The sequence below is a fragment of the Capra hircus genome, chromosome 14 (assembly GCF_001704415.2).
Source record: "Capra hircus breed San Clemente chromosome 14, ASM170441v1, whole genome shotgun sequence".
Taxonomy (NCBI): Eukaryota; Metazoa; Chordata; class Mammalia; order Artiodactyla; family Bovidae; genus Capra; species Capra hircus.
The window spans coordinates 16172418-16196506 of NC_030821.1; the positions used below are offsets into that span (position 1 = coordinate 16172418).

The window sequence follows — 24089 nt, forward strand, 5'->3', positions numbered from 1 at the left end:
CGGTTTTGGTATACCCCATCATCAAATGGGGTATAAACTGGATCTTGAATCTGTCATACAGAGTGAAGTAAGTCAGAAAAAGAAAAAGAAGTATTGTACATTAACGCATATATGTGGAATCTAGAAAATGGTACAGATGAAACTATTTCCAGGATAGGAAGAAAGATGCAGATGTAAAGAACAGACATGTGGACCTGGGGCAGGATGGAGGAGAAGAGAAAAGCGGGCTGAACTGGGAGGTTAGGACCGACATATATACACTACACCATGTGTAAAATAGACAGCTGGCGCAAACATGCTGTAAAGCACAGGAAGCTCAGCTTGGTGCTCCGCGATGACCCAGAGGGGCGGGATGGCAGGGTAGGAGTGAGACTCAGGAGGGAGGGGATATATGTACACATATAGTTGGTAAAGAATTCACCTGCAATGCAGGAGACCCCGGTTCGATTCCTGGGTTGGGAAGATTCCCTGGAGAAGGGAACGGCTACCCACTCCAGTATTCTGGCCTGGAGAATTTCATGGACTGTATAGTCCATGGGGTCACAGAGAGCTGGACATGGCTGAGCGACTTCCACTTTTATAGCTGATTCACTTCATTGTACGGCAGAAGCTAACACATCACTGTATAGCAGTTATACTCCAATAAAAAAAAAGGAAACATGAAAATGAAAGAGTGACCTAAGTGTAGTCAAAACACAGATGCTTAATTATGAAAAAAAAAAAAAAAAGAACTTTACTGTTCAAAGGATAAATACGATAGGGCTAGTTTTCAGAAAAGATGATTCACCACTCTCATCTGGGAACAGAAAGGTGAAATCTTTATGGGAAGGTTCCTAAAAGATGTCTAAACAAAAATGAATGCTTTCAAACCTTTGGTTTAGGGAGGAGGTTGTGGGACTAAAGCGTCTCTTTAAAGTAAAGCAACTGACCTTGCAAGCTGTATGGGAAAAGCAACCTACGCGTTCTGCAGCCAAATCGTGAAGGCACATTTCTGTGTGACATTCCTGCCTGGGCAGCCAGGCTCTAATTAAGATCTAGTCAGTTAGATGATCACCAGGGAGAGAGGTCCAGGGTGTGGGGAACACTTCAAATTACATTCCATGAAAACCTTAGACTGTCAAAGCTTAGGAAGGCCCTGATCATCCATAGACATGGAGTTGGGGTCAGGGACTGAAACGAAGGCGAGCACATGTCAGCATAAACTAACGGCTGACATAAATTGAACATGTGCAATTTTTTAAAAGGTGGTATTGAATAACAGGCCCGCAGCCATCCCTCTCGGCATCTCAGACCCCTTTCTTCTCTTTACTCGGGCTCTTTATGGAGTCACTTCCATCAGGCAGAGTTCCATAGGATAAGCCGCTTGAATCTGGTTGTATTTTATCCAATATTTGTTTCCCTGTGGAGATAATAATCACAAAGAATCTTTTGAGCTCTTGTAGAATAATAAGTCTTAATAATTTCTCCTCTATCTAGGCCACATTTTATTCCTTTTTTAAAAAGGACAATGTAGTCGCCGTATAAATAGAAAGAAACGTCAGGGAAGAAAGGCCCACAGAGCTCCGTGCCCCTGATGTAAGATCGTGGCTGTCCGCATGAGCAAACTGTCTTCCCACCCGGGGAGCACGTGCTGTCCCCGTGACCGTGCTGGGGACAGAAATCAGGCTGGATCAGTCAGGAGACTAACATGAAGCGTGTACGCATCTCCAAACCTCTCTCCCCATTCTGCCTCCTGGTCCATGTTTAGTCTAACGCATCTAACAACAGAGGAAAACAGACTTTCAGAATCGCTTCTAAAGCTCTTACTGATTCTATATATAGAACTGTGTGAAATGAAAGAGTTAAAAGGAAGTAAACTTCACTTCCTACCAAAGAACCCCTAACCTTAGAAGGCCTCTCTAAGGCACACCCTTGCCACGTATGCCGATTCTTGCGCTGAGTGTTCTTAGCTGATAAGATGGTTCAAATGGGAAAGAGAACACAGAACTCATGGACCATATTTTCTCAGTCATAGGCACAAGGTTTTAATGGTTTTTTGCTTCAAAGACTTGGTCCTAACTGCATGGTGGAGGAAGCTGCGAGAACATAACTACTCCTCGTCTAGAAGCCTATAGGTCACCCCAAACCCCTAGCAAAGCCAGAGATTGTTGGGGGTGGTGAGCAAGGAAGGAAGTGAGGACACAGAAACCTGTTTCCTTTGTTCTGGACATCACTTCTGTTGGGTCTACATGAAACTGAAAATGTTAGTCGCTCAGTTTTATCTGACTCTTTGTGACCCTATGGACTGTAGCCCACCAGGCTTCTCTGTCCGTGGGAGTCTCCAGGCAAGAATACTGGAGTGGATTGCTATGCCCTCCTCCAGGGGACCTCCCGACCCAGGGATTGAACCCAGGTTTCCTGCATTGCAGCTGGATTCTTTACCATCTGAGATACCAGGGAAGCCCAAGAATACTGGAGTAGGCAGCCTATCCCTCCTCCTCCAGGGGATCTTCCTGACCCAGGAATCAAACCGGGGTCTCCTGCATTGCAGGTGGATTCTTTACCACATGAGCTACCAGGGAACACTCCCCCCTCACACAGAGTAGGTAGCCTTTCTCATCTCCAGGGGATCTTCCCAACCCAGAGATCGAGCCCGGGTCTCCTGCATTGCAGGCAGATTCGTTACCACCTGAGACACCAGGGAAGCCCCAAGTCTGCGTCACGGGAGTGGTATTCTCAGTGGGAGTGGAGAGCTGGGATGACGATGCACGTTAAACCCCTCTGGATGAATGAGGGGAGGAACAGGGGAAGAAGCTCTTCATGTTCAGGTGACCAAGAAGAACGTCACTCTTGAGCCCAGTGCAAGGGCCATTTCACGCTTCCCAAGGAATGATGTTCCTAAGCTTCTGGTCTTAGGTGTAGAATCCCCCTCAAAGGTTCTCCAAGCAACAAGGGTCTGTGCCTGCCATTCCCACTCCTTTTCCTACCCTTTTCCAATTTGAAAGTGAAAGTGAAAGTGAAGTCGCTCAGTCGTGTCCGACTCTTTGCGACCCCGTGGACTGTAGCCTACCAGGCTTCTCTGTCCATGGGATTCTCTAGGCAAGAATACTGGAGTGGGTGACCATTTCCTTCTCCAAGAAATCTAAAACAGAAATTCTCATTACCACCCAAATCAAGAAAACAGGGTCAGTTCTTTTCTATCCCCAGTGTTTTGTGCAAAACTGATAATCAAATGATTATTAACATTTACAGTTAAACTATCACCTCTGCTTTCATCATTAAATGTACATTTTCTGAGTGTAAGAATTACATTTTATATTAATTTAACTCCAGAAATGATACCAAAATTATCTATTATAAATTAAGGAATATACATCTTACCGGGAACATTTCCAAAATCAATGTAAGACTGTGGCAGGTGTTCCTTTTCTCTATTTCTTGTGACCAAAACCACACCAAGGAATGACAGAAAACACCTGTAAGAATAATGTTAATAAAGAACACAAGGTCACTGTATTAACTAACTGAACGCATGGGATTAAGTAAGTGAACTCCACCTTCTACATGATGACATACATTCCACTGGTTTTGTTCTTTCTGTTTCTCATGGTAAGCTGCCTAGAAATTGTCTTAATTGCTGCAGCCAATAATATTTGTCCCCAGAACCAAGACCTGGGCCACTTCCAGTAAGTCTCTGCCCCAGGTTTTTACCATCTGGAGGTTAATTCAGGCTCTAAACCCTTTGGGTAGACACTAAGTCTCATTTTCTATCCATGCATGCTCAGACCCACTACTGGCATGCAACACAAGCAAAAAAATAATTTATTCTTTAATTTTCTAAGAAATTTCGTTGTCCTTGGCCATAAGCATAGTCATAGCTTCCAGACCCCAGAAGTTTAGCTTCGCCCAAAAATCTCACAAAAATGAATTTTCAAGATAGATAGCTTTCTATGTTGAAAATAGTCTGGGCTCAAGTTTGCATAACAGTGGTCATGCAGAATACCACATCAAGAAGCAACTAAGCATTCAGAGAGTTCCAGGTGGGAGCCAACGGAAAAATCAACACATCGGTGACATTCTGTCAAGGTTCTACCCTCCATCTGCCGGAACACCAGAAGTGATTGTCCAGCAAATTCCGAGGCAGAGTTAAAGCTGGGCACCTAGACCCAGGAGACGGATGGCACCAATCTGATGTTAGTAGGTCTCAAGGCAGAGATCGGCCCCAGTCTTGGCCTTGCATCCTAGGTGATCCTAGAGGCATCTGTGATTCCCAACTGAGATCTAACCTACGGGTTCCTAAGGCTGGGATAGGTCTGATTGAGTATAAAAAGGTGGAGTAGCTACAAGGGCCTTTGATTTACCTTGAGTTTGGCTGGAACTGAAAATCTCCAGTGTTTCAGATCCCTCACACAGATATTTAAATCACAAAGACACTGAGCTCTGGGTAGGGTGTTAAGTTGAAAAATATGCTTCTTTTAAGAGCTCGGGAAACTGATGTTTCTTATATTATTTTCCAATTTTCCATGCCTCAGGTCCAATGCCAGAAGTCTCACATAAAAGTAATAGTATTTCACATACCTTACCTCTGAGACATTTACTCACCCAAAAAGATATATAAATATAGTGAGAAAAGCTGCACCAAGAAACTCCTGATAAAATATGATACCTACAATAGTAAAGATAAAATTAATTTTAGGGTAAGAATATTTACAATAGCTACATATTGATTTTCAAATTACTGTATTACTTTTTTCAAAGTAAATAGTTACCCTTAAAATGCACATCCAGTCGCTGGTTAGTTGCTAAGTCATGTCCTACTCTTTGCGACCCCATGGGCTGTAGCCCGCCAGGCTTCTCTGTCCATAGAATTCTCCCAGGCAAGAATACTGGAGTGGGTTGCCATTTCCTTCTCCAGGGGACTTTACTCATCCAGGGATCAAACCCACATCTCCTGCCTTGGCAGGTGGGTTCTTTACCACTGAGCTACCAGAGAAGCCCTAAAAAGGCACATTCAGTAGCTTAGTTTAAAAAATATTTGCATGCGATACTAATGCTTTCAATGATTCCAAAGAACACAGATTTGTAGACTTTACATAATGTATGTATCATTATAATAAAATCAGCACAAGTAACATAGCTTTTGCCAACAGAAACTTTTTTGTCCAGTGCAAGATTTGTACCACTGGAACGTGCAAGCAGAGTGACATTTCCCACCCCCAGTTGTTTAAGCCGGGGGTCAGCAAGCCTGGCCTGAGCGTCTGGGTGGACGCTGGGCCTTTCACATAGCACTGGCACTTCAGGCCAGCTGCTCCCCATGCTGTCGGCCTGGGCCTAACCCTGCAGTCTGCGGGTCTGGTCACAGGCTGATGTGTGCACTGGAGCATGCTAACGTGCTGCCTGAGCTCCATTTCTCACTGCCAACCCCTCTCCCATCTCCCTCCGCTGGTCTTTCCTTTTGGGTGAAGGGCAATGTGCATCTGTCCTTTATTCCAGAGAGCCCTCCTTCTTTCCTTCTTAGTATCAATGGTTCCCTTTTGGGAATCAAAGCCTTCACAGACTTTTTTTTTTTTTTTTTTTACTAAATAAGTTACCTTTTATGTTTGTTTTAAATTTTATGCATTCATTTATGGTTGCGTGTGGGCTTTCTCAGGTTGCGGTGCACAGGCTTCTCACTGCGGTGGCTGCTCTTGTCGGTGAGCACAGGCGCTAGAGCATGTGGGCTCAGCAGTTGTAGCACGTGGGCCTCGTTGCCCTGTGGAATCTTCCCAGACTAGGGATTGAACCTGTGTCCTCTGCATTGCCAGGTGGATTCTTAATCACAAGACCACCAGGGAAGTCCTAAATAAGTTACCTTGTAATTATCTACTACCTGGAATCACATCTGCGTGTGTGCATGTGTGGTGTTAGCCTTGCTATCCTGTTGGCAAGTATTTACTGAGAGTTGTGAGTGCCGGCTGCTGCTTAGGTGTTGCCAATGCCAGAGACCAGTCTGAGGTCTGTTGCCTCACTTTCTGCGGGAACAAGCCATGTCCCATTCTGGTGACTATTTGTTGAGTGAATAATGTTGCTGAAGCATTTTTCCCTGTGATTACACACGTCCTTGGAGTCATTTGAATGTTTTCTTGTTATTCTAAGCTGGTGCCCCATAATATTCATTTCTCGAAGGACATTTTAAACTGCTTCAAACGCTTTTGCTTTTGTGATGTTAATAAACTTCTTTGCACACGTTTCTTCCTGGTATTTTAGGATTTTGTTGTTGTTGTCATCGCTTAAAGAGGAATTTCTGTCTTCAAGAGTAAAAAGTTTCGTAAAATACACATAATACCCACAATAATAGTGGCTTCCCAGGTCATGCAGTGGTAAAGAATCCACCTGCCAATGCAGGAGGTACAAAAGACGCAGGTTCAATCCCTGGGTCAGGAAGATCCCTTGGAGAAGGAAATGGCTACCCACTCCAGTATTCTTCCCTGGAAAATTCCATGGACAGAGAAGCCTGGGAGGGTAGAGTTCATGGAGTCACAAAGAGTTGGACATGACTGAGCCTGCAAGCATGCATGCATACATAGCATAAAATCTACCATCCTAAACATTTTAAAGCATACAGTTCAGTTGTGTTAAGTATACAGTCATCACTCAGTATACAGAGAACTTGGTTGTAGGACTCCTCAGTGGATACTAAAATCTGTATCATTAGTGGATACTAATGCCCAAGTCCCTTATATAAAGTGGCATAATATTTACATGTAACTTATATACATTCTCCAACACCACAGTTCAAAAGCATCCATTCTTCAGTGCTCAGCTTTCTTCACAGTCCAACTCACATTCATACATGACCACTGGAAAAACCATAGCCTTGACTAGATGGACCTTTGTTGGCAAAAGAATGGCTCTGCTTTTGAATATGCTATCTAGGTTGGTCATAACTTTCCTTCCAAGGAGTAAGCGTCTTTTAATTTCATGTAATCACCATCTGCAGTGATTTTGGAGCTCAGAAAAATAAAGTCACCCACTGTTTCCCCATCTATTTGCCATAAAGTGATGGGACCAGATGCCATGATCTTCGTTTTCTGAATGTTGAGCTTTAAGTCAACTTTTTCACTCTCCTTTTTCACTTTCATCAAGAGGCTCTTTAGTTCTTCACTTTCTGCCATAAGGATGGTGTCATCCGCATATCTGAGGTTATTGATATTTCTCCTGGCAATCTTGATTCCAGCGTGTGCTTCTTCCAGCCCAGCATTTCTCATGATGTACTCTGTATATAAGTTAAATAAGCAGGGTGACAATATACAGCCTTGATGTACTCCTTTTCCTATTTGGAACCAGTCTGTTGTTCCATGTCCAGTTCTAACTGTTGCTTCCTGACCTGCATACAGATTTCTCAGGAGGCAGGTCAGATGGTCTGGTATTCCCATCTCTTTCAGAATTTTCCACAGTTTATTGTGATCCACACAGTCAAAGGCTTTGGCATAGTCAATAAAGCAGAAATAGATGTTTTTCTGGAACTCTCTTGCTTTTTCCACGATCCAGCGGATGTTGGCAACTTGATCTCTGGTTCCTCTGCCTTTTCTAAAACCACCTTGAACACCTGGAATTTCACGGTTCATGTATTGCTGAAGCCTGGCTTGGAGAAATTTTGAGCATTACTTTACTAGGGTGTGAGATGAGTGCAATTGTGAGGTAGTTTGAGCATTCTTTGGCATTGCCTTTCTTTGGGATTGGAATGAAAACTGACCTTTCCCAGTCCTGCGGCCACTGCTGAGTTTTCCAAATTTGCTGGCATATTGAGTGCAGCACTTTCACAGCATCATCTTTCAGGATTTGAAATAGCTCAACTGGAATTCCATCACCTCCACTAGCTTTGTTTGTAGCGAAGCTTTCTAAGGCCTTCTTGACTTCACATTCCAGGATGTCTGGCTTTAGGTGAGTGAGCACACCATTGTGATTATCTGGGTGGTGAAGATCTTTTTTGTACAGTTCTGTGTATTTGTGCCACCTCTTCTTAATATCTTCTGCTTCTGTTAGGTCCCTACCAATTCTGTCCTTTATTGAGCCCATCTTTGCATGAAATGTTCCCTTGGTATTTCTAATTATCTTGAAGAGATCTCTAGTCTTTCCCATTCTATTGTTTCCTCTATTTCTTTGCACTGATCACTGAGGAAGGCTTTCTTATCTCTCCTTGCTATTCTTGGGAACTCTGCATTCAAATGGGTATATCTTTCCTTTTCTCCTTTGCTTTTTGCTTCCCTTCTTTTCACAGCTATTTGTAAGGCCTCCTCAACAGCCATTTTGCTGTTTTGCATCTCTTTTTCTTGGGGATGGTCTTGACTCCTATCTCCTGTACAATGTCATGAACCTCCATCCATAGTTCATCAGGCACTCTGTCTGTCAGATCTAGTCCCTTAAATCTATTTCTCTCTTCCACTGTGAAGAATTGATGCTTTTCAACTGTGGTGTTGGAGAAGACTCTTGAGAGTCCCTTGGACTGCAAGGAGATCCAACCAGTCCATCCTAAAGGAGATCAGTCCTGGGTGTTCATTGGTAGGACTGATTTTGAAGCTGAAACTCCAATACTTTGGCCACCTGATGAGAAGAGCTGACTCATTTGAAAAGACCCTGATGCTGGGAAAGATTGAGGGCAGGAGGAGAAGGGGATAACAGAGGATGAGATGGTTGGATGGCATCACCAACTCAATGAACATGGGTTTGGGTGAACGCCGGGAGCTGGTGATGGACAGGGAGGCCTGGTGTGCTGCAATTCATGGGGTCACAAAGAGTCGGACATGACTGAGCAAATGAACTGAACTGAACTATACAGATTCTCCACAAATATTTTAAATCATCTCTAGATCACTTATAATACCTGATACAACATAAATGCTATGCAAATAGTTGCTATCACTTGGCAAATTAAATTTTTGCTTTCTGGAATATTCTGGAATTTGTGGGGAGGGGATATAGTCTATCTACTATTGGTGGTACCCACAGATGCAGAAATGTGGATATAGAGGGCCAACTGTATTCACACTGGAGTGCAGCCAATTTTCAGAACTTTTTAATCTTGTAAAACAAACTCTATGCTCATTAAACAGATCCCCATTTCCACCCTTCTCCAGCCCTTGGCAATCACCACTCCACTTTCCATTTCTGTAAGTTTGACTACTCTGGACACCTCATATAAGTGGAATCATACAGCATTTGGCATTTCATGACTGGCTTGTTTCAGTTAGATAATGTCCTTTATAAGGTTCACCTGCGTTGTGGCATGTATCAAAGTCCCTTCCTTTCTGATGGCCGAATAATATTCCTCTGTATGTATATACCACATTTTCTTTATCCATGCATTTGTCAATTTAGGTTGCTTCTGCCATCTGGCTACTGTGAATAATGCTGTTATGAACCTAGGTGTACAAATATCTGTTTGAGTCCCTGCTTTCAATTCTTTTGGACATACACCCAGCGGTAGACTTGTTGGATCACATGGCAATTCCATATTTAATTTTTTGAGGGACTGCCACTGAGTCTCCCATAGTGGCTGCACCATGCTACGTTCCCACTAACAGTGTACAAGGGTTCCGATTTCTTCATGTGCTTGCCAACACTTGCTATTTTATGTTTTTGTTTTGTTTTTGCTAGTAGCCATCCTAATGGATGTGTGGTGATTTGTGGTTTCCATCTGAATTTCCCTAATGATTAGGGATGTTGAGCATTTTCCCATGTACTTGTCGGCCAGTTGGACATCTCTGAAGAAATGTCTCAAGTCCTTTGCCCATTTTTTAATTGGGTTGTTTTTTGTTTTTGAGTTGCAGGATCAAAGAGGAGAGACATTTTTAAGGCTCTTGACAAAAACTATGAAACTCATTTCTAGGAAGGTGGTACCCTGGTACCCGACTCCACAAGAGTGCCTGCAACACTTTAGCCATGCCAGCATTGCTTATTGTAATAAAAAGAACAAAACAAAAGCTTTACTAATTTAGCAGACAAAATACGGCATCTCATTTTAATTTTAAGCTATACTTTTTGACAGAGGCAAAGAGGAGAAGTAAGTCAAGAAGCTTCACCTCCATTTAATACTTTAGTAACATCAGATGAACTGTTATCACTCCTGGAAAGTTCCAGCTTCCTTGACTCATCGATTGTGTGAGTGTGTGCTAAGTACTCATCAGTGTGCTAAATATTCAGATTCTGCCCTGTTGATCCTCTCACAAAACTTTCCTTTCAGGGGAACTATATGTTTTACACATCTTTAGCACAGTAATTTTAACTATTATGTTGTATGTCATGCTTCTAACTGTTTTTGGCCTTGCTTTTTCCCTTTCTCAATAATTCTAGGGCACATAAATATACAGTCTTTTGTTACTTTCTTTTGTCAAAAATGCACAAAAAAAATTAGACGTCTTCAGACGTCTTATAACCTTTCTCTTTAAAGGTAAGGTTCAATTTTGGGAAATGAAAAGTTAATTAATTACATTTAAAATTTTCCCATTGGCAGGAACACTGTTTGCCATGAAATAAAAAGGACATATCCATTAGGTAAAAATAATCCCTCATTGCCTCCAAAATGCATAAATTTTGCATGGGGAAATGAAGTCCCAATACAACCAGGTAGAAAATACAGCCAATAAGCTAAAGAGCTAGGGCATACCAGTACCAAACTTAGGAGTGACATTCCTGAATCTACTGTATTTTTGTTTGGACCAAGTTTCGGACTGATGTTTTTGTAATAGTATTGTGTCTGACATATTTAGACATTTCTATGGACATTCTTGTCCATAGAAAGAAAAGAAGTGCAATAGTAGAAAACCAGAGGCCATAACTGCAAAGGCAGTAGCTCCTGCTCTCATCTGTCTGGCCTTCTGGGCAACACTGGATTCACTTTAGGACCCCACTCTGATTCAGGCGGTGAGGGCCAGGGAGAGAAGAGTCATGGAACTGGGGATGTCTGACCCAGAGACAGGACACAAGAGGACCTTTCTGTTGCTCTGATTATCAGAAGGAATGACAGAGAAAACTCCAGAAAGCAGGACTAAGATGAGCATCTTGAATTCACAGGGAGGCTAATTCTCTCCAAATAATTCAAGTGACTCACACTGGGACTGAGCTGCCTCCGGGGGGCAGAGAGCTCTGGGGAACATTCACGCAAGTAGGATAACCTCTCCTAGAAGATGCTGTGGAAGAAAGTCAGACACTGGGTGGTGGCTAGGAGGATTTGGGCTATTTATCCCCTCTAACCAAAGATTCTTTGATTTCCTTATTACTCTGAGCAAGACTTCATTTACCCTTGTTGTAGGGGTAGAGTCACCTAAGTGTAGAAGGCCCAAACTCACCTGCGATAATGGCACTGATGGTAAAGAAAATGTGGTTAACAGGCACCACCATCGCTGTGTTGTAGAGTTTTGTGGCTTGATTCAGGAGCCTAGAGCAGAAGACACGTACTGAAGCTCTGTCTTTATGAGATGCTCAACAATAAGTTAACAATAACAATGAGAAATGCATGTTCTTTAGCTGCGACTACAAAGAGAAAGGAAGTGCAGTGAAAGGGCATTTCCAATCAGCAGTCATAGCTTACATGCATCTGATGTATGAGATCAGATGTCAGGTTTTACGGTCTGTTTAAACCAACAACAGTAACAATGAAAAGCAATTAATCATCTTTGGAGGCCACAGAAGTTTGAGTTGGAAGCGATTCAAGCTGCTGGACCGGTATCACACTGGGGCTGATTCATTAGGATAGACCCTAGAATCTGTTAAATATCATATCTGGGGAATGGTCTAGCTATCCCTTGACATGCCACGTGCCAAGAGAGAAGATGGAGAAGCAAAGGAATGTTTAAGGTTTCAAAAACAATGCTCAGCCCTCCAGCTGCAGAGCACATGTGGGAGCTTGGCTTCCCACTCTGGTTGCCAACAGCGTTCAGGTTCCCACAATGGCAAGCTGTGGCCTTGCCAGGGACTACACCTTTTCCAAAGCAGTGCACCAGACTAGTATCACCTGGACACTCAAAACAGCACTAATGCTTAGGTCGTATTCTAGAGCAATTGGGAGATAAAATTTGTGGGAAGAACCCAAGTGCTCCTTTGTGTGTGTGTGTATACATGCATGCAGGAATACACACATATGCATGTATACAGGCATGTAAGTATATACATACATGTACAAACAAACCTCCTGGGTAATATAATTGTAATGGGCAGGCAGGGCTGAGAACCACGGTTGCACAGTCCTACTGCGGTCACAGAGTTCTAGTGTGAAGGTTGTGGGGACTAAAACAAAGGAGACAGGAATGTAGTTTACCTTCAATTGTATCTGGCTTTTAAATTCATGAAGCAAGAGTTTCAAGCTAAGGATGCTAATCACTCAATTCTGAAAGCTATTATAACAGTACTGATTAATTCAGAAGAAGGGAGATGAAGCAAAATAGCAAGACGCAAGTAATAGAAACACGCTTGATGTTATAAACAAACGAAATAAACAGTTTGTTTATGACATACAAACAGTGACAGGACATTGGAGTTCTCCAGTAACACACTCCTTGTAACAGGGTCCATAGTCAACCCGTAACGATTAGACTTGACTTCCAGCACCTTAAGGCAGGAACCACTCTCTTCGAGGTTTGGGCTCTGATTTCCCGGCTGGTGCGCTTGCATAGCACTTCAGAGTAAACAAAAAACTTAGGGGGCAGACTCAGGATAATCGAGCAGCTGAAGGCAAAATCACAATGTGAAATGGACGGGAAGTAATTGGAGCCGATGGAGGTGAGGGAAGAGCAGAGCAGAAATTAGAAATTTTCCATGTTGCCACTGTGAGGCCCCAAGAGAAACATAAAACAATCATTCTGCAATCCCATGGGTGCAAAGAAAATTCTGGCTAAAGATGCAAAGTTTCAGAGAAAGGATTTCCCTCCCAGCCAAACGTCTGGTTTTGTCCATCTCTGGGCAATTAATGAGAATGAGCTAAGAGATGAAGGTGAAGGGTTCATGCATTTTCCATATTTAGAATGAAATCCTCGATGTGGACCTGCCCCTTTGATTTATTGCTAATGACAACCTGTGTACGATGGATATTAATTACAAGCAGAAGAGCATCAGGAAAGTATCAAAGTGCACTTAGCTGGATTAGGGCCACACTTTAGAACTCACAAAATGTGGAGGCAATGCTTTGCAAAAACTTATTGGATGTGAAGTATAAAGCCAGGCATATTGGCTGAGGATAAGCTTAGACCCCTCACCCTTAGAAATCAGTTGCAGCTAATTTTAATTATCATCTGAAGCCAATACGAATTACTGCTCAGAGAAGCACAGGAATGTTGAAAGATCAGTGAGTGTGCAGGAGCTAACTTACTTGACTTGGAAAACACAAGATGCGATCATGATGATACACATGATATAGAAGATGGGATAAGTTAGTTGCATTTTATCCGTCACAGAAAAAGTGATCATGCCTGAGACGGCTTTTACGGAAATAACAGTCACCGAGGCTGAAAAAGAAAACACAAAACACAAATAAAATTCATAATTGAGAGAGAACTGCAAATAAATATCTTGAATTTATATGGTCGAGTAGTAAATACTCCTGGTATGCTTTAAGAATGAAGACTGCTGTGAGAGGTGTAGGGAGGAATGAGACACAGGCCAAGCAGTAGCCTTGTTGCTCAAGCTCTGCTGGGCTTTCCATTTCCTTAAATCAACGTGCTTCTTATCTTTGGAGCAAGATGCTTATTTTCCAGCTCTCACTGTTGAAAGGATGCTGCGGAGGTTATAATTACTAGTAGACAGAAAGGAGAAAAACAATGAAGGGAGGAGATAAGAAAAGGCAGACTGCCCATGTGACGTTAATGGGAAAATAACCACGAAACTATACTGAAAAGACTGCAAGCCAAATAGATGAGAAGACTGGAAGGTGAAAAGCAACTCACTCAGTGACTTTATTAAGAGCTGCACTGAAGTCTACACGTGAGCCCTTTTATTAAACCTTCTCTTAATTTTTTAATTGGAAGATAATTGCTTTACAATGTTGCATTGTATTCTACTGTACAACCATGCTTGTTGAGCGCTTTTGTTAGTAAAGGCTTGGAAGTTTCGCTAAAAATATTCTTTGACAGACAAGACACGCAGTACAGCACAGAGCTGAGTATTCATTTCTCAGAGTCAACCAGAAGTCTAAGATTTACATAAGCAATGTCCATTTATTTTCCACGTTGAAGAGAAACCTATCTCTATGAGACCATAGGTTCCAAATATCAATCAAGAAAAAGTGACTTGATGAGGTTCTGTCAATATGATAGCAAGGAAGCATTTTCTGGAGACATTGTTTTTCTGCAGGAAGAAGAAAGTGTTCTCTGTCTTCAGTTCGGTCGCTCAGTCGTGTCCGACTCTTTGCAACCCCATGAATCGCAGCACACCAGGCCTCCCTGTCCATCACCAGCTCCTGGAGTTCACTCACACTCATGTCCATTGAGTTGGTGATGCCATCCAGCCATCTCATCCTCTGTCGTCCCCTTCTCCTCCTGCCCTCAATCCCTCCCAGCATCAGAGTCTTTTCCAATGAGTCAACTCTTCACATGAGGTGGCCAAAGTACTGGAGTTTCAGCTTTGGCATCAGTCCTTCCAATGAACACCCAGGACTGATCTCCTTTAGGATAGACTGGTTGGATCTCCTTGCAGTCCAAGGGACTCTCAAGAGTCTTCTCCAACACCACAGTTCAAAAGCTTCAATTCTTCTATGCTCAGCTTTCTTCACAGTCCAACTCTCACATCCATACATGACCACTGGAAAGACCATAGCCTTGACTAGACAGACCTTTGTTGGCAAAGTAATGTCTCTGCTTTTTAATATGCTATCTAGGTTGGTTATAACTTTCCTTTCAAGGAGTAAGTGTCTTTTAATTTCATGGCTGCAATCACCATCTGCAGTGATTTTGGAGCTCCTCAAAATAAAGTCTGACACTGTTTCCACTGTTTCCCCATCTATTTCCCATGAAGTGATGGGACCAGATGTCACGATCTTAGTTTTCTGAATGCTGAGCTTTAAGCCAACTTTTTCACTCTCCTCTTTCATTTCATCAAGAGGCTTTTTAGTTTCTCTTCACTTTCTGCCATAAGGGTGGTGTCTTCTGCATATCTGAGGTTATTGATATTTCTCCCAGCTTTTGTCTTAGGTCCCTTGAAATTACTGTTGCGTATAATTCTACAATTTAGCTGAAACCCACAGAAAGTTGAAAAATAATTTTTACCTGATATCAAACATCTATAAGTCAAAGGCAATGTGATGAAGAAATACTACCTTTGATTTACTTGGTCATAATATATCTGAGCTTTATTCCTTTTAGCTCTTGAAAAGTATATGTGTGTGTATGTGTGTGTGTGTGTGTGAGAATGTGAGTGTCTGTGTATACAGTGTTTAAAATAACAGGTGGTGGCCAACTAGAAAAAGCCTAATTGTCAAAAAACTAAAACTTTACTTTGACTTGAAGGGTACCAGGGCATACTTCCAAATCAGGCATTTTCTCTCTGTTAAAAGTCGTAATTAACAGAAGAGACCAGGTGATAAATTCTAAAAATAAACCCTTTGTCTAAACAAAGAGGCCCTTACAGCTGGGCCTGTCTTCACCTTAAACATTTTCGACCCAATCATTTTACATATTTTCTATAGATTATGAAAATAGTCATACTTTAGCTAATCCAGAAATTTACAATACCTATAGATACGTATGCCACTTGATGGTTTCAGTTTATAAGGTTAGCTCTTGAGGGACCTAGATTTCCTCTTAAACACTTGGCTTGAAACTAGAGCATGATGCAGTGAGGGGCTTGTGGTCCGAAGAGCCAGGTTTCCCAAACAGATCATTAACCGAGAAAGAGTTGAACACACTGTTCCTTCCTCTCAGAACCTCAGAATTGTAAAGGCCACCTAATTCAGTCACCATCTGATGTTAAATTATACTTAAATACAAAACAAAAACAAAACTAGAATTCTTTAGCAAAACTAACTATCAGTTGCTAGAGTTAATCATTATATTTTCAAAGCATGCACCATCGCCCCCTGATTAATCACTGTTTATTGTAACTCTCCAAGTTATTTCTAGGCTGGTGTTGAGTTCTAAATGAGAGAGGGTAGTGGCTGGGGAGCATGGTTAATGAGGATGGGTGGGAATACTGAATTGTAGTGCAGTATCATTCTAATGCTGTAGATATAAAAATAGAAAGTACTTACATATGCCCAGAAAAAAAAAAATGAAGAAACTACATCAAGATACTATCAGTGATTATCTCTAGGCACTAGGATTATGAATAAACTTTAAACTCATTTTTTCAAACTATAAAAGTATACATGCTCATTCAAAAAAAAAAAGGAAAATACAGAGAAGTCTAGAAAGAAAAATAAAAATCACCTGCCATCTCAACAGTCATCCTCAGATCATTTTTAACATTTGAGACTTGTAGTTATTTTTCTATTGCTAAGCACAAATATATCATAACATGTGAACCATACAATATATATTACTTAGGAACCTGTTTTCCATTGCCATTAAGTATTTTCTGTGCCAGTAAGTGTTCTTCTAACACGTGATTTTTATTGGCTGGAGAGTATGCCTTTGTACAAATGTATACTATATTTTGGTAATTCCATGTTCTTGGATATTTAGATTGTATCCATTTTTTTGGTATTAAAAATGAAGCTGTGATGGATATCCTTGAATACAAACCTTTGTGTATCATTCTTCCAATATCTGCAGGAAAACACTTAAAGGGCAACAATTACTGTTCTTCTGAAATCTATTGGCAAACTATCTTCTACAGGGGAACGGACACACTTCCATCATGTCATGCTGCAGTGCTCAACTACATGGATTTTTATGTTTTACATGAAAACATTTTATATTTTCTTGGTATCTTTCTCTGGTTTCTTAATTCTCAACAATAGATGTGTGTTACTTTCATCATTATAACAGTACCATTTTTTGCCCAGCGTTACACTGAGCCATGTTTGAAAGTCAGCCTTCTCAGTTTATGCCTCGTTTTCCACCTGAACTGATTCTTGGGCTTATTTACCTGTCCATTGTTTTCTATTTCATTAACATTTGCCTTTACCTTTATTAATCGATCTTCTCTGCTGGCCTCAGCTTTATTTCGGGGCTTTCTCCCTGACTTCTTACTAATTTATTTATTGAACTCCTGGCTGCGCTGGCTCTCCGTTGCTGTTCTCAGGCTTTCTCCAGTCGTGGCCAGTGGAGGCTGTTTACAGCTGCGTCATATTGCAGTGGCTTCTCTTGTTGTAGGGCCTGGGCTCTAGGCACTCGGCTTCAGTAGTTGTGCATGTGCGCTCAGCAGTTGTGACTTGATGGCTCTAGCGTGGGCTTAATGGTTGTGGTTCACGGGTTTAGTTGCCCCACGACATGTGGGATCTTTCCCGACCAGGGATTGAACCAGCACCCCCTGCTTTGCAAGGAGAATGCCAAACCACTGGGTCACCAGGGAAGCCCTCCCCTGATTTCTTGAGTTGAGTGCTTAACTGACTTACATTTAAAGCCATGAATTTCCTTCTGAATACAGCATTAGTCATAAACTATAGGTTTAATATTGTTTTCACAATAATTTAAGAAATAAATGTTGTAATGAAATTGAGGTTTCTGCTTCAGCCCAGCTGCAGTTTAAGTGTAGTGTTTAACATTCCCAGGTGGTATGGCTTTACTGGTTTCTATTTTTGTTATTATTTTCGGCTTTTCTTTCACTGTGATCTGAAAATGTGGTCTGTACTATTTCAACTTCCTGGAATTTATCAAAAATTTCTTTGTGGCCAATTATAAGGTCAGCTTTTGTAAATGTTACACAGGCCCTTGAAAGAAGGTGTATTCTCTGCTTTCTGGATTTAGAGTTCAACAACAGAACTGCCAGAACAAAATTAAGCATTCAGTTTCTCTAATTTTACATATCTTTCTGTCTACTTATTTCCATGAGCTAAGAGCAATATTCTACTTATATTTCTGTTAATGTACTTTCTGAAATAGCTGCTGCCCAGTCTACTGAAGGCCTCAGTCCCCTAGGGCCTCCCCTTCTAAGTTCCAGTTCTACCCTGATTGGGCTTCCCAGGCAGCTCAGAGGGTTAAGAATCCTCCTGCAATTTAGGAGACGTGGATTTGATCCCTGGGTCAGGAAGATCCCCAAGAGGAGGACATGGCAGCCTACTCCAGGGTTCTTGCCTGGAGAATCCCGTGGACAGAGGAGCCTGGCGGGCTGCAGTCCACAGGGTCGAAAACAGCCAGACGCAACTGAGTACACTTGAACCAAGAGGGGGTGCCTCCAGGAGCCTCCACTGCACTTAGCGCTTGTGCCTTGATTTTAACTTACATGCTAATCTCACAACCTTCTGCTTTCTTTTACTTCCAATCTGAGTTACCTTGCTTTAGATGAAATTGTATATGAAGTCAAAATATTTCACAACCAGCAAGGGCCAATCAGGATGCTATTTCAATAACCCTTATGGAGCTGAACCAGAGCAAATGGGCTGAATCCAATTTTAGAATCTTTTTCAAAATCAATAGGGGAATTTTTCTTAAGTCCAATTTGGAAATCTTTCTTTTTCACTTGGTAAACTTAGCCCATTTATCTTTATGATCAAAGCTGATATGTATGGTCTTAATTCTGTTACTTCATTTTTTTCAAGAAAATTTAAAATTCCCTTTATTTTCAATATTTTCTGGGTAATGTACATCTTCTCAGTTTGCTTTTTTTCGCCCTGTCTGGTAATTTGGAAGAAAACAAAGTTTCTTTTCTGTTCTTTTGATCAACTGCATACTTGAATGTGTTCTAGAGTAAATTTGTTTCTATAAGTAACTGCCACAAATGCCAATCTTCCAATTCAGAGTCAGGGCAGACAACACAGGATAGATGGGTCATCTTACTGGCAAAGAAGAGGCAAGGGAGGATTATAAATAAAACCTTTAAAAAGGGAATTTCCCAAATGATTAGTGAGATTTCTTAGTGTTGATATACATATATATACGAGAGAGAGACAGAGAGAGACGGAGGAGTGGGGAAGGAAAATAGGTTTTAAAATATAGAGAGGGCTTATGTAGGCATCAGTTTTCAAATCTTATAAGGTATATCTGGAAAAAAGGGAATGGGTAGGTAAATGAGTGAGAGAAATGTTGTATTTAAGAAAATCACTGACGTGCCTGGTGGTCCAGTGGTTAAGAATCTGCCTTCCGATGCAAGGGACATGGGTTCGATTCCCTGGTTGGGGAATAAGATCCCACACACCGTGGGGCAGCTAAGCCCGTGTGCCTCAACCGCTGAGCTTGCAGGCATCAGCTAGACAACCCATGTGTTCTGAGCCTGCATACCACAATGAAAAATCCTGCATGCCTCAACTAGAGGCATGATGCAGCCAAAAATAACAACAAAAAAAGAAAATCACACTGTTCACATTTGTGTTTCATATCAGCCATGTTTTAAAATTTTCTTAAAAAATGTAAACAGGATAGGCTTGGATAGTTCATTTCTGATATAGAGATTTCAATTGGGTAGATTCAGTTGTTTCTTTAATTACTTACTGCAAAAAAAAAACCCCTCAAATTGTCAGAGAGCAGGGAGAATTATCAAGAAGTAAAATTCCTTTAATATATTAAAAAAAATAAACACATATCCATTGTAGCAATGGACATACAAAGTATAATTGGCGTAACTGAGAGTTTCTTTCTATAGATCAGAACTGAAAAGTAGAAACAATGAGAAAAAACAGAATGCTCAAATGTTTCTCCTTTAAACTCCTTTATGACTTAGCATGGCTAGATTAGAGAATTAGAAAATTAAACACATCCTTACCTAGGAGTGCCACCAGGGTTAGCAGAATCACAATGTGTTTCATTCCTTTTCTTTTATGGAAATACAGGAGAATGCAGAAAACTAATATTTCTAAAATCTAGAAAGGGAAATAGGAAGAGTAAAGTTTAAATTATTCTACACAAAGTCTTCAGAATGCCACACTTTTTGATTTTGCGATGAGTATCATATGAGGGTTGAGGGTGACCAGAGTTCCCAAGGACAATTGTAAATATATGAGAACAACATAAGGAGCCTCAGCCACCCAGACTCAAGAATTCTACCACCACCTACAGGGCAATGACACCCAGCTCTCGATCTCCAGTTCTCCCTGCAACTCTAGTCTCATTTATCCAGGTGTCGACCAGACATTCCCACAGGCATGTTCAACAGCCATATCATATGAATATGGGCAACACTTAACTCTTTGTGAGGGGGAGGGGCTGTACCATGGGGCATGTAGGATCTTAGTTCCCTGACCAGGGATGGAACTCGTATACCGCGCAGTAGAAGTGTGGAGTCTTAGCCACTGGACTGCCAGAGAAGTCCCAACACTTAACTCTTTTTTTCCCCCTCTCCATCAGCAAGGTTGAATTGTTATGGCTCATTCCAGTGATAACAAAAATAAAGAATCAATGGTACAACATTTAGAAGACTATTTTTTGTGTGTGTGGTTCTGGAAACAAGTTTTTTTTTTTAATATATTTAATTTATTTATTTGGCTGTGTGGGGTCTTAGTGGCAGCATGCTGGATCTTTCATTGCAGCAAGTGGGGTCTAGATCCCTGACCAGGGACTGAACTCCGCCCCCTGCACTAAGCGCAGTCTCAGCCACTGGACCACTAGGGAAGCCCCTAGAAACACAGTTTGACTCTTGTTATAAAAATAATATACCACTATCTGTAATACTTTACTTATGCCCAAGGGGTAGCTGACAGTATGGAAACCAGGACTTTTTCTTCACTGCTTTGGCCAACACTTAATTCATGATTGCCCAGCTTCTCTGCCTGTTCCTCCTGAGCCTCCACCCTCTTAGGAGGTGCCCTGTTGCACAAGCTGAAAAGTCCTCTCTTTCCCTCCCTCCCCCCACCCTTTCTGACTATTGCAACAGCTTCTACTTTGTCTTTGACTTGACTCCTGTCTCTTAATCATCCAGCCATTGAACAAGAGGAGTCACTTAAAAATGCAATTTGGATAACGAACTATTTCATTCATAGAGACTCATTACTTGTCTGATATACATATTAGGTATTTACAGTACTATGACAAGTACCACTATGCCCTCTACCCAATCTGAGAACTAGAACCCATCAATCTCTGTGAAGTCTTCCCTTCACAGTTGCTCTCCCCTTCTTCTGTGACCTCCCCAGGAAGCACTACATTGAATTTTGTGTTTACCATTCATTTTCTTTAATTACGTTTCTATGTATTCTCAAATGATACCATTTATTTTTGCACATTTGTTCTTTATATAAGTGGAGTCATATACTTGCCTTCACTCATTTTTTCACTGTGTATAAGATTCATCCAGGATGACACATATAGTAAAAACATAAATTAGACCTAGTCATTCCTTGCTTAAGACTCCTGGGTCCTCATCATCGTGCATGGCTGGCTCATGGATGGTCCACCTGCAGTAGCTACAACGGCTTCCCCACCGCCCTACTCTGGTTCTCTGTGGTTCTCACGCTGCTCCTGCCTTTGGGCCTTTGCACTGACGGTTTGCCCTGCCTGGAATGTGCTTTCCCTGAGCTTTTGTTTGCACAATGACTCCGAGTCACTCAGACCCTTGGAGAGGTCTTCCTAGGTCACTCTGTTCTAACAGAGGCACCTAGTCATCCTGTCACAACCTCAACTTCAGGTGGCAACTGTAGAGTGTCTTAACCATGACCTATCCTTGTGTTTACGTTTCTTGTCTGTCCCCACCAGCACATCAGCTCTGTAAGAACAGGAACCTTTACTGCCTCCAGTGCCTGGCACTCAGTTGGTCACTCAATAAGTATTTTTAGAATTAGTGAGTCAATTACACATCAAATTTATTATCAACAGTTTGCCAAAAGGCAGACCTTGGAAGAAAAGTTATGACCAACCTAGATAGTATATTCAAAAGCAGAGACATTACTTTGCTGACTAAGGTCCATCTAGTCAAGGCTATGGTTTTTCCAGTGGTCATGTATGGATGTGAGAGTTGGACTGTGAAGAAGGCTGAGCGCTGAAGAATTGATGCTTTTGAACTGTGGTGTTGGAGGAGACTCTTGAGAGTCTCTTGGACTGCAAGGAGATCCAACCAGTCCATTCTGAAGGAGATCAGCCCTGGGATTTCTTTGGAAGGAATGATGCTCAAGCTGAAACTCCAGTACTTTGGCCACCTCATGCAAAGAGTTGACTCATTGGAAAAGACTCTGATGCTGGGAGGGATTGGGGGCAGGAGGAGAAGGGGACGACAGAGGATGAGATGGCTGGATGGCATCACTGACTCGATGGACGTGAATCTGAGTGAACTCTGGGAGTTGGTGATGGACAGGGAGGCCTGGCATGCTGCAATTCATGGGGTCACAAAGAGTTGGACACGACTGAGCGACAGAACTGAACTGAACCGAATGTCTAATAAACTGAGTATTCAATAAGTATTAATTGACTGAATGTTTAAAATTTTCCTTCCTTTAAGAAAATGAGTGTACTTTTGAACCCTCAATTTTATTTTTTAGTTTTTTTTCCTTTTTTGAGGTCCTTAAGATAACCCAAAAGTTGTCTGAGAAGACCTTACAAACACCTGAGAAAAGAAAAGAAGTGAAAGGCAAAGAAGAAATGGAAAGATATACCCTACTGAATGCACAGTTCCAGAGAGTAGCAAGGAGAGAGAAGAAAGACTTCTTAAGTGAACAATGCAAAGAAATAGAGGAAAACAACAGAATGGGAAGGACTAGAAATCGCTTCAAGAAAATTAGAGATACCAAGGGAACAATGCAAGGATGGCACAATAAAAGACAGAAATGGCAAAGACTTGACAGAAGCAGAAGAGATTAAGAGGGGGCAAGAATACACAGAACTATACAAAAAAGATCTTAATGAACCAGATAGTCATGATGGTGTGGTCACTCACCTAGAGCATCCTGGAGCACAAAGTCAAGTGGGCCTTAGGAAGTATTACTAGGAACAAAGCTAGTGGAGGTGATGGAATTCCAGCTGAACTATTCCTTAAAGATGATGCTGTTAAAGTGCTGCACTCAATATGTCAGGAAATTTGGAAAACTCAGCAGTGGCCACAGGACTAGGAAAGGTCAGTTTTCATTCTAATCCTGAAGAAGGCCAATGCCAAAGAATGTTCAAGCTACCGTACAATTACACTCATGTCACATGCTAGGAAGGCAATGGTCTAAATCCTTCAAGCTAAGTTTCAGCAATAAGTGAATCAAGAACTTCCAGATGTACAAGCTGGATTTAGAAAAGGCAGAGGAACCAGAAATTAAATTGCCATCATCCATTGGGTCATAAAGAAAGCAAGGGAATTCTAGAAAAACATCTACCTTCACTGACTATGTGTGGATCACAGCAAACTGCGGAAAATTTTTAAAGAGATGGGACTACCAGACCACCTTACCTGTCTTCTTAGAGACCTGTATGTACATCAAGAAGTAACAGAACCAGACATGGAACAATGGACTGGTTCAAAATTGGGAAAGAAGTTCATCAAGGCTGTATATTGTCATCCTGCTTATTTAACTTATATGCAGAGTACATCATGTGAAATGCCAGGCTGGGTGAAGCACAAGTTGGAATCAAGACTGCCAGGAGAAATATTAACAACCTCAGATATGCAGATGATACCACTCTAATGGGAGAAACTGAAGAGGAGCTAAATAGCCTCTTGAGGAGGTTGAAAGAAGAGAGTGAAAAAACTGGCTTAAAACTCAACATTCAAAAAGCTAAGATCATGGCATCCTGTCCCATCACTTCATGGCAAATAGACGGGGAAAAAGTGGAAACAGTGACAGACTTTTATCTTCTTTGGCCCCAAAATCACTGTGAATGGTGACCGCTCCTTGGAAGGAAAGCTATGACAAAACTAGATAGCATATTAAAAAGCAGAGACATCACTTTGCCGACAAAGGTGCTTACAGTCAAAGCTATGGTTTTTCCAGTAGTCATGTACAAGTATGACAGTCGGATCATAAAGGTGGCTGAGTACTGAAGAATTGATGCTTTTGAGCTGCGGTGTTGGAGAGGACTCTTGGGATTCCCTTGGACAACAAGGAGATCAAATCAGTCAATCCTAAAGGAAATAAATCC

General features: G+C 41.6%; 1 protein-coding gene across 3 annotated transcripts in view; it reads right to left on the reverse strand.

Moving 5' to 3' along the window:
• NIPAL2 (NIPA like domain containing 2) overlaps positions 714 to 24089 on the reverse strand; it is an 83063-nt gene continuing 59687 nt past the window's right edge. For all 3 annotated transcript variants that reach the window (XM_018058278.1, XM_018058279.1, XM_018058276.1), the window contains 6 exons: positions 19804 to 19900; positions 13322 to 13457; positions 11307 to 11395; positions 4582 to 4645; positions 3361 to 3455; positions 714 to 1399 (listed from right to left, as the gene is read on the reverse strand). In XM_018058278.1, the coding sequence (XP_017913767.1) occupies positions 1287 to 1399; positions 3361 to 3455; positions 4582 to 4645; positions 11307 to 11395; positions 13322 to 13457; positions 19804 to 19900 (594 nt within the window). In that variant the 3' untranslated portion in view covers positions 714 to 1286. The remainder of the gene's footprint in view (positions 1400 to 3360; positions 3456 to 4581; positions 4646 to 11306; positions 11396 to 13321; positions 13458 to 19803; positions 19901 to 24089) is intronic.